At 40.7% G+C, this 11,437-nt stretch overlaps 1 protein-coding gene and 1 long non-coding RNA gene across 2 annotated transcripts; both read left to right on the forward strand.

Annotated features, from left to right (window-relative positions):
- Window positions 1-675: 675 nt before the first annotated feature.
- Window positions 676-4,793, forward strand: LOC136497691 (uncharacterized). Its single transcript, XM_066493541.1, has 5 exons — window positions 676-994; window positions 1,084-1,185; window positions 1,431-3,119; window positions 3,273-3,506; window positions 3,783-4,793. Exons 1-5 carry the CDS (start codon window positions 824-826, stop codon window positions 4,791-4,793), a joined length of 3,207 nt encoding a protein of 1,068 aa, XP_066349638.1. The 5' UTR covers window positions 676-823.
- A 5,943-nt stretch (window positions 4,794-10,736) lies between these two features.
- On the forward strand, window positions 10,737-11,190 carry LOC136510241 (uncharacterized). Its single transcript, XR_010772628.1, has 3 exons — window positions 10,737-10,775; window positions 10,872-10,970; window positions 11,069-11,190. It is a non-coding gene; the product is annotated as an uncharacterized lncRNA (long non-coding RNA).
- Window positions 11,191-11,437: the final 247 nt, after the last annotated feature.

An 11,437-nucleotide genomic window follows, 5' to 3' on the forward strand; every position in this document is an offset into this window, starting at 1 on the left:
AAATCCGTACTAGTTGAACTTGCGGACCGTGTTCATCTCGGCGACCATATTCTCTGTCGAGCGGTAACGGACGTCAAGGAGGAGCTTTGATTCTACGAGGGAGAGCGGCAACGGTCGTGGAAGACCGTGTTCCCTTTCTCGTAGAATCAGAGCTCTTCCTTGGCCAAGTACGGTGCCGTCCGGTGGAGAAATGCTCGCCGAGATGATCACGTAAGCAAGGTCAACTAGTACGGATGGTTATTTATTGAAACATGTTTTTGAGCTATAATTTGATGGATATTTGATAACTTCAGACCTACAAATGTCATCTACAAATGTTACTATCCTCGGCAACCTAAACGCCCACGAGCTCGCCGATATCGAGCAGGTCACTTAGAATTATTTTTTCCATGAAATGAAATACTTAGAAATCATGCCTTTTATTTTTTAGAATTAAATTTTCCATGAAATGAAAAACTTAGAAAATGGTTAGAAAAATGTAGAAAATCCGTACTAGTTGAACTTGCGGATCGTGTTCAGGTCGGCGAGCATGTTCTCTGCCGAGCGGTAACGGACGTCAAGGAGGAGCTTTGATTCTATGAGGGAGAGCAGCAACGGTCGTGGAAGACCATGTTCCCTTTCTCGTAGAATCGGAGCTCTTCCTTGGCCAAGTACGGTGCCGTCCGGTGGAGAAATGCTCGCCGAGTTGATCACGTAAGCAAGATCAACTAGTACGGATGGTTATTTATTGAAACATGTGAAATCCGTACTAGTTTTGTTTAAATATATCATTTTAGAAAATATGAAATTTACACTAGTTTGCAAAAATAAGTATAGAAAGTAGATGACAACTGTTACCGGATCCTCGGCCTCTCGTTCGGTTGCGAAACGACTGAGGCCAGAACTCCCTCTCATTATCTGCGGCAAGTGTAAGCAGAAGATTGTGATGGAGTACCGAGTCAAGAGACAGGGACCCAACAAGGGTCGTGTTTTCTACAAGTGCCCGGATCGCGATGTGAGTTTCTTACGCATTTTATAATTATGGCTAATTGACCTGCTTTTCTTGAATATTTTTGACTAAATATTTTTTGGCTTTAATTTCAGTGGGAGGGCAATGGATGCGATGGTTGGTACTGGGAGGAAGATTATGCTACATACGTGCAGAATTTGGGTGCGCTTGAGGTAGCGGCTGCTGCTGATGAGGCAGTGAGCCAGCAGGAGAAGCTTATTGATATTCAACAGAAGAATGATTTGTCTGTTTTAGTTGCGTACGATCACAAAATAATTATGTTACTGAAGTGCATTGTAGTTTTAGTTTGTTTAGTGATAGTTGGGATTGCTTACGTTGTAGCCAGGCTTAGTTAATTAATCAACCGTGTGTGTGTCATTTATGTTGTGTAATAAAATACTTAATTATGTTCAAGGTTTTCATAATTTGTCGTGTAATACAGATTATGTCACGCCATTGGATGTACAATGCCGATCGCCGCTCCCAAGACTTTATAGAGGGCTTGCACTATTTCTTAGGTGTGGCTGAGGCAAATAAGCGGGATGGTTTCATATGCTGTCCATGTGCCCTATGTAAGAATTTAAAGGAATATTCAAGCTCAATGAGTCTTCATTCACATTTGCTTAAGTCAGGTTTCATGTCAAACTATATATGTTGGACTAAGCATGGAGAAAGCGGGGTCATGATGGAAGAAGGTGAAGGAGAAGATTTAGACATTGATGACATTATTGCTCAGTATGGTGCCTTTGATGATACTACAATGGGGGGAGATGAAGAAGAGGTAGCGGTAGAAGATGATCTCGGTGATGCTCTTGGCGATGCCATTCGTGATGCACAACAAGAATGGGAAAGTGAAAAAGAGAAAGTTAAGTTGGAGCGCATGCTTGAGGATCATAGGAAGTTGCTATACCCGACGGCCGAAGAGGGGCAAAAAAAGCTGGGTACAACACTGGAATTGCTACAGTGGAAGGCAAAGAATGGTGTATCCGATAAGGCATTTGGGAATTTATTAAACCTCATAAAGAAGATGCTTCCGAAGCCAAATGAATTGCCCACCACTACGTACGAAGCAAAAAAGGTTGTCTGCCCTTTGGGATTAAAAATCCAGAAGATACATGCATGTCCTAATGACTGTATCCTCTACCATGGCAATGAATACGAGAATTTGGATGAATGCCCGGTATGTAAAGCATCACGGTATAAGATCAGGCGCGATGATCCTGGTGATGTCGAGGGTGAACAACGTCCTAGAAAGAAAATCCCTGCCAAGGTTATGTGGTATGCTCCTATAATACCACGCTTAAAACGTTTGTTCAGAAATAAAGACCACGCAAAGTTGTTGCGGTGGTATAAAGAAGACCGTAAGGTAGACAATATGCTGAGACACCCAGCTGATGGGTCCCAGTGGAGAGCGATAGACAGAGAATTTTCAGAGTTTGCAAATGAGGCTAGAAACTTAAGGTTCGCCTTAAGTACAGATGGTATGAATCCTTTTGGACAGCAGAGCACTAGTCATAGCACTTGGCCAGTTACTCTATGTATCTACAACCTTCCTCCATGGTTATGCATGAAGCGGAAGTTCATTATGATGCCGATCCTCATCCAAGGTCCGAGGCAACCTGGCAACGATATTGATGTATATCTGAAGCCATTAGTTGAAGAACTTCTAGTTTTATGGAACAAACCAGGTGTACGTGTCTGGGATGAGTACAAACAAGAACACTTTGACCTACGAGCAATGTTGTTCGTAACCATCAATGATTGGCCTGCTTTAAGTAATCTTTCAGGTCAGACAAACAAAGGATATAATGCATGCACACATTGTTTTGATGACCTTGACAGTATATATTTGAAAAGATGTCGAAAGGTCGTGTACCTTGGCCATCGTCGATTCCTTCCTTTGAATCACCAAGTAAGAAAGAAAGGGAAGCATTTTAAAGGTAAGCCAGACCACCGGAAGAAGCCTCGTAACCGAACCGGGGAAGATGTACTCGCAATGGTCAAGGATGTGAAAGTAGTATTTGGAAAGGGACAAGGCAGTGAATCTGTTCCCAAAGATGCTAATGGACATGCACCCATGTGGAAGAAGAAGTCCATCTTTTGGGAGCTACCCTATTGGCAAGTCCTAGAGGTCCGCAACGCAATCGACGTGATGCACCTGACAAAGAATCTTTGTGTGAACCTATTAGGATTCATGGGTGTGTACGGGGAGCCAAAGGATTCACTTGAAGCACGCCAGGACTTGCAGTGCATGAAAGAACGAGACAACCTTCATCCAGAGAAGACAGGTGATGGACATCATTACTTAAGTCCTGCTAGCTACACGCTTAGCAAAGAAGAGAGGGACAGCATGTTCGAATGTCTAAGCAGCATCAAGGTCCCATCGGGATTCTCCTCCAATATAAAGGGTATAATAAATGTGCCAGATAAAAAATTCCTAAACTTAAAGTCCCACGACTGCCACGTGCTTATGACGCAATTGCTTCCAGTTGCTTTAAGAGGAATTCTACCTCCACATGTACGTCTAGCCACCGTGAAGCTATGTGCATTTCTCAATGCAATTTCTCAGAAGGCAATCAATCCAGTGGAACTAGCTACTCTACAGAATGATGTGGTTCAATGTCTTGTCAGCTTTGAGTTGGTGTTCCCTTCATCCTTCTTTAATATCATGACACACATCCTAGTTCATTTGGTGAAGGAGATTAGTATTCTTGGACCTATGTTCTTACATAACATGTTCCCCTTCGAGAGGTTTATGGGAGTCTTGAAGAAATATGTGAAAGTCCGTTCTAAGCCTGAAGGAAGCATCGCCCAGGGCTATAGAACAGAGGAGGTCATTGAGTTCTGTGTTGACTTTATTCCTGACATTGCCCCGATTAGCGTTCCCGAATCACGACATGAGGGGAGACTCAGTGGTAAAGGAACTTTAGGGAAGAAAACATATATCGGCATGGAAGACGATTATTTCAATAAAGCACACTACACAGTTCTTCAGAACTCGTCATTGGTGCATCCGTACATCGAGATACATAAGGAGTTCTTACGATCCAAGTTTCCAGGGAAGACTGAAGCTTGGATTAGGCGTCAGCACATGGAAAGTTTCAGTGGTTGGTTGCGAAAAGAATGTCAAGGCGATGACAATATTGATGAGCAACTGTATTTGTTGGCTAGGCAGCCATCGTGGCATATCCTCACGTACCAAGGGTACGAGATAAATGGGAATACATTTTACACAGTTGCCCAAGATAAAAGGAGCACCAATCAAAATAGTGGTGTTCATATAGATGGCACAGATCCAAATGGGAATATACAAACATATTATGGCCGCATAGAAGAGATATGGGAACTAGACTATGCACCTAATTTTAAAGTCCCTTTGTTCCGGTGCCAATGGGTGAAGCTGACCGGAGGAGGGGTAACAGTCGACAAAGAGTATGGAATGACAACAGTGGACCTCAACAATATTGGATACAAAGAGGAACCATTCGTCCTTGCTGCCGATGTGAGTCAGGTGTTCTATGTGAAAGACATGTCTACAAAATCAAAGAGAGGAAAAAACGAAGACATCAACTCAATGATCAATGAGCCAAAGCGCCACATAATTCTTTCTGGGAAAATAAATATAGTAGGAATTGAAGACAAGTCAGACATGTCAGAAGATTACGAAAGAAATGTCCGAATTCCACCCTTCATAGTGAAGAAAGATCCAAGCATCATGTTAAATGATGAAGACACTCCATGGTTACGACAAGATCATAACCAAGGGTCATACGTCAAGAAGAAATTCACTGTTGTGCCCGCATGATACAACGATGCATGTTTAATATATTATGTTTTAGAGACGGATATTATGTAATATGTTTTCGGAACCCTAGATTGTCTAAAATTGAAAAGTTTTGAATACCAAGTTTGTTCATATCATCAATATCTACAATCCTTATATAGACCATTTTTTCATTTGAGAAAGCTTGAACAAAATGTAGTTCAATTTTCACAAGTGTGTGACATAGTTTTAGAAAGTCTATAAGAGATAAGGAAAATTGTGACTAGTGTTTGATAAAATTTTCTCAAATGGGAAAATGAGCTATGTAACAATTGTAGATCTTGCTGAGATGATCAAACTTGGTAGAGTTTTTTCATCTGAGGTCATTTAGTGTCTCATTTGAGCAAGTTTGACCAAGTCAAATTTGGTCAAATGAAAAAACAACACTTTGACCCTAGTATTATGGACTCTAAATGACTTCGAATTGAAAAGTTTTGAATACCAAGTTTGTTAAACTCAAAAAGATCTACAATTGTTGTTTTGGTCAACTTTCCATTTGAGAAAGTTTGGACGGTTCAAATTTGTGATTTTTAAATTTCGACGCCTACAAACTAGTTTTCGGAACCCTAGATTGTCTAAAATTGAAAAGTTTTGAATACCAAGTTTGTTCATATCATCAATATCTACAATCCTTATATAGGTCATTTTTTCATTTGAAAAAGTTGTACAACAAAAAATACTATATTTTCTTTATTTTTATAGGTTTAACAAAAATTTCCTGTCAATTTTGGTCAAAAACCGAGAAAAAATTAAAACATTGACGTTACAATAATGTGATAATAAATTTCCTATCGAATAATATTAGTTTTATTAATTTTAAGTTACAAATATATTTTTGCATTAACAAAATACTTAGTATTAGTAACATTTATATTCTATATTCATAAAAGAAATTAAAAACTATAGGTTACAAAATTTTCCTATTTACAATAAATAATTAGTTAATCAATAGAATTTTTTAAAATAAATATTGCAAAGTATTGAAGTTGCTATGGAATTAATTGATTAACCTAGTATTAAACAAAATCAAAATCCCAGGTCTTTCCAATTACGCTGGTGGGTTGCCAAAATTTTCAGGCCTTCAGTCCCGGCCCAGACCAAGAACCGGGACTAAAGGGTGAGCGGCAATTTCGGTGCCCGCCCAAAATACTTTTAGTGCCGGCTAGTAACACCAACCGGGACTAAAAACCCTTTAGTCCCGGCTTGTAAGGCGAGCCGGGACTAAAGGGTTGGGCCTTTAGTCCCGGCTGGTAATACCAGCCGGGACTAAAGGGTTTTTAGTCTCGGTTGGTGTTACCAGCCGGGACTAAAGGGTCCCGGCCTATATATATCGAACGGTTTCATCTTCTACCTTTCGATCTACACGTCGATCATCGCCGCCGCCACCGCCATCTTCGATCTCGCCTCCGTCGCCCCAGCCCCGCCCGGCCGTACGTCGAGCTCGTCTCTGCCGCGCCGCCGTCGTCTTCTACCCCCGCCCGGCCGCGCCATCCGCCCGGCCGCATCCTGTCTCTGCCCGCACCCGAGCCCCCTCCGTCGACCGCTTCCCGCGCGCCCGGCGGCCTCGTCGTCGAGCCCCGCCGTCTCCGCCGTACGTCGTCCTCGCGCGAGGTGCTCAGCTCGGCCCCGCGCGTGGCCGGCCAGCACGCCCTGCCGGCCCGCGCCATCCGCCTCGATCCCCAGCCTGCTAGAACTAGCTTGCTCTTGGCCGGCCAATATTAGATTAAAATGTTAGATTTAATTAGTAGTTTTTGATATATGTTAGATTTAAATGTATTAAAATTTAATTAGTACTTTATTTAGATAGTTTTTTTAGATAGTTTTTTATTATAGTATTTGATATATGTTAGATTAAAATGTATTAAAATTTAATTAGTACTTTATTTAGATAGTTTTTTAGATAGTTTTTTATTATAGTTTTTGATATATGTTAGATTAAAATGTATTATCTATTACTAGTTTATCTAATTTCATGTTAGATTTATTTAATTGGATTTAGTCATTATATATTCTATCTCTCTATATATATATATCTAGAGAGAGATTCTATATGTATACATATGGTACTTAATTAATTATTTCTATATGTATATATACATGTACTTATTTTCATGTGTTGAGAGAGAGAGAAAATTGTATCTAGAGAGACATTCTATGTGTTATCACATGCATATCTAGAGATATAGACATATGCACTTATTTCTATGTGTTGAGAGAGAGAGAAAATATATTGTATCATTCTATGTGTATATATATACATGTACTTATTTCCATGTTTTTGGATCGAAAGTGTTTTTGATTCGATTCCAAAGCCTATACCTTATTATTGTTTATCCTTATGAAATATTATGTGTTATTATATTTAATTGGATTTAGTAATTCTATATGTGTTATCATATGTACTTATGTTATGTACCATAATAATTCTATCTATGTGTTATCTTGAAGATACAAATGGCTGCTCCGGATGATAACTTGAGTGATGACATAATGGCGGATATTATCAACGCCGGCACCAATGTGGATGTAGATGACACGAGTCAGTACTTTGCTGATTATGAGGATATCCTGAATATGCCGGTGGTTGAAGATCAACAAATTGTCGCGCAAGAAAATACTGGCGAGGTATATTTGATTATCTATCATCTCTTATAGATGCATGCGTACGTATATTTGTTGTTAATCATTGTGTTTCTACTCATGTAGCCGGTCTCTGGATCTACATCAACCACCGACAAAAGTAGGAAAGTCCGAGGGCCAAAAAAGCCATTAGAGGGCCGTTTCATAATATCAGAATTCGACACCGACACCGGCAAACCATTGGGACCACATGCTCAGACATATGTCAATCAATGTGGGTTCATTGTAAGGGATAGGATCCCAGTTAGTGCTCATGAATGGAAGCAGAAGATATCCGCTCCTAATGTTAGTTTTGTATCTGATCGTGATAAGAACCTAGCTTAGAGAGATATCACTCAGCATTTCACATTACAAGCAGATGATGCTTTGAAGGAGCTAGTGAGGGATTGGACAATGAAGAAGATGGCAACATTGTTCCAGAGTTGGAAGAAGACATTGTATAAAAAGTTTATCTTGAAGAATGCTACGCCGAATTTCAATGCTAAGGCGTTTGTCAAGTTGGAGTCCCATTGGGATGCCTTCGTAGAATACAAGACATCTCAAGACAGTGAGGAACGTGTGATGAGGAATCGGCAGAATGCCCGACAGAAGCAATACCATCATCGCATGGGATCAGGTGGTTATAGGAGTGCTATTCCCAAGTGGCAGAACCTAGAAGCAGAGATTACTGCCAAGGGAATCATACCTGAAACAATAGAAAAGAACTGGCCTCAACGCGCGAAGAATTGGTTCTACGCTCATGGGGGAAGCCTAGACCCAGACACTGGCAAGCTAATTTTTAGCCAAAAAATTGAGAGAGCAACACAGAGACTAGCTCGTGCTAGGGAAGAAGCTGATAGTGGTGTTTTCAAGCCCAACAGAGAGAAGGATGAATTGACATATGCCCTAGAGAATCCCAAACACGGTGGTCGAACAAGAGGCTATGGGGCGGTTCCGTGGCTACACGCATTCCCAGCAGACAAGGATACCTACAGAAGCCGCCAGAGAAAGAAGGATGAGGAGGCAGAACGAATTCGTGCATTGGAGCAATTTGTTGATGAGTCACGACAAGCATTGCTTGAATCACGTGAACGAGAAAAATCTCTTGAGGCAAGAATGCAGGAGGAGATCAAGAGGCAAGTGCAGCTAGCAATGAGTCAAATGCAATCGCAATCAACACCGGGAGTCACCATTAGCCCCGTTGGTCAGATGAAAAGCAGTTGTGCTTCTACGGAGCTGCCAGTTATTCAAGACGACGCTGGGTTGCGCTTCCCTGTTGATGACATTACCGAGCCTCTAACAAAATGTGAGCTGCACATTCCAGATGGTAATGCATCAATCATGGTGGCTGTCGGGGTTGTATCTCCAATAGACCGAACGAAGACACCAAGAATCCATGGGTCAGTTATTCAACCTGGATATGCTAGCGTCTCGGTCGATAGAGTGCTCAAAGGTTACAGCAATGTTCCTCTTGACATTGAAGGCGGTGATGGGGAGAAGACACTAGGAGAAACAGAGAAGACATTTATTCAATGGCGCAAACGCTTCATCATCATTCCTGGGGCGCCACCGCTTCCCCTACCTCACCCTAGGTACGAATGAAAGTGAATGAAATATTATTTTCCATTAATTTTCTATTGGCTTCAAAAATAATTGACACACAAATTGTTTTTATAGTAGGGTCTCTCCCCAGCCTAGCCTAATCATTCATTCCCCATCTCATCACAGCGTCGCGGGGGGCGAGACGACTTCATCCCCACGGCGATCGCCAACTCCTACACCGGCCCCATCGCCTCCACAACGATCTCCAACTCCTACACCGGCCCCACCGCCTCCACAACGATCTCCAACGTCTCCACGCCGGTCTCCACCAACACCGGCCTCATCGCCTCCACGCCGATCTCCAACACCGCCCCCACCCCCTCCACAGCGACGCACTACAAAGACGTCTAAGGTCCCGGCGGCAAAGAAGACCCCGAGAAAAAGAGTTATTTCTCAAGAAATACTTCCTGAAAAGACTGATGAGCAAATAGCAGCTGAAGAAGACAAAAAAGTAAAAGATTTTTTTATAGATATCAAAAACAAGAGTCAAGCAAAGCTTAAGGAGAAGCCGTACTTTTACATACCACGAGATGTGCTGAGGCAGAAGGTCGATGCTCACAAGAAAAAGATGATTGAACTTCGTAAGCCTTCGCCACTATCAGACTATGACTGCTCCCTCGTGAAGTCACATGATGCAGATAAGAAAAGGAAAAGAGCATCAGGGAAGGATGTCCCACAGCTCGGACAACAGAAGCAACCAATGCAAAATCTTGTTGTTGCTAATGAATATGGTTCCAACATAGAAGTCTATCGACCAGACAACTCTGGAGAAGTGTCGGTTCAAGCCCTTAATGCTTTTTTTAAAGATACTGGTTTAACCTTGGATCAATTGACGGGCAAAGCTCCAATCCAGAACCTGGAAGTTGATACCTGGAAGACTTATAAATATGGCAAAAGTCTGTACAACCCTGCGGCTCTGAATGAATTGGGTACGCAAATGTACTTGCTCAACAAGTGGTACATGCAGGCGTGTGGCAGGGGTGAGCAGTGGATCTTTGTCAGATTTAGAGACCATCATTACTTCCGTGGCGATGACATCTTACATATTAGTTTCGAAGAATTGCATCAACTATTCCACTTGGACGCTCTGGACAAATCAATCATGAGCTCCTTTTGTTTGTAAGTGATTCTTACTTTTATTTAATAAACTCACTTCCATGCGTACGTGTATATAATTATCCTCACATGTAACTTATATTTATATATAGATTCCAGATGTCAGAGCTCCAAAGAATACAAGACACCAGTGTTGGCTTCATTGATCCTTATATCGTATTCAAAACCGATATTATTGTCAAGGACCACTGGGTATCTGAAGCACAGACGAATATCATGAAGTTCTTCGTGAAGCAGCACGACAAGACAACAATACTTTTCCCATACAACTTTGAGTAAGTGTTAATAATAATGTAGTCTACACATTTTATGTAATATCAATACAACTTATATGCATGTACGTGTGTGTATAAACCAATGCAGGTTTCACTGGATACTCATTGTCATTGAGTTAAACTCAAGTCAGTTAGTAATCTTGGACTCATTGAGAAAAGAGCGAGCACAATACCAAGATATGATAGACATTATCCAGGGGTAATTTCGATCTCTCGCGCACAACTATTATTGAATAGACTTTGCCATAATTTATTAACGATCGTACATTATTGGTCGCATAGGGTTTGGAAAGAGTTTATTCGGCAGCACCGTAAGGATTGCAAGGCACCACTTAATGTAGTTGAAATACCAGTAAGTAGTACTATATATACTTCCCCACATGTTTAATTACTATATCGTACTTCAATTTACGTGTGAGATGCTGAGAATAATCTTCTTCTCGTATAGTGGTGTTTGCGGCAGGAACCAGGTAATAACTTGTGTGGATACTACGTTTGTGAATTTATCACTGCATACATAAGAAGAACTCCTGAAGATGTCCTCAGAGTATGTATATATCATTTTTTATTTATTTTTAAATGAATATATATATTTATATATATATATATATGTATTAATACTTTTCCTTTTATTTCAAATGCAAGACTGAATGGTTGAAACGAAGGGTCATGCAAAAAGACCATCTGAAAGCAATTCAAGAGTCAATAGCAGGATATCTTCTAGAAAAAGTGCTAAATCCCAACGGCGAGTTCTACTTTGATCTAAGGAACTAATGATGTAAATTAAATGTTTATTGATATCATTATTCCCGGGACAACAAGATTATGAAAGTGTTGTATATATACATATATATCTATAATATATATAGTTTCATACTTTATTCGAATAATGCTTGAGATGAGAATTAGATGTATTTATATGCGTGCGTGTATTTATATTAGCAGCGTAGAATACGTACATAAAAACATATTATATATTAAACAAATATGTGTAACTGAACTGAAAACAAATTA

The sequence above is a fragment of the Miscanthus floridulus genome, chromosome 1, assembly GCF_019320115.1.
Source record: "Miscanthus floridulus cultivar M001 chromosome 1, ASM1932011v1, whole genome shotgun sequence".
NCBI lineage: Eukaryota > Viridiplantae > Streptophyta > Magnoliopsida > Poales > Poaceae > Miscanthus > Miscanthus floridulus.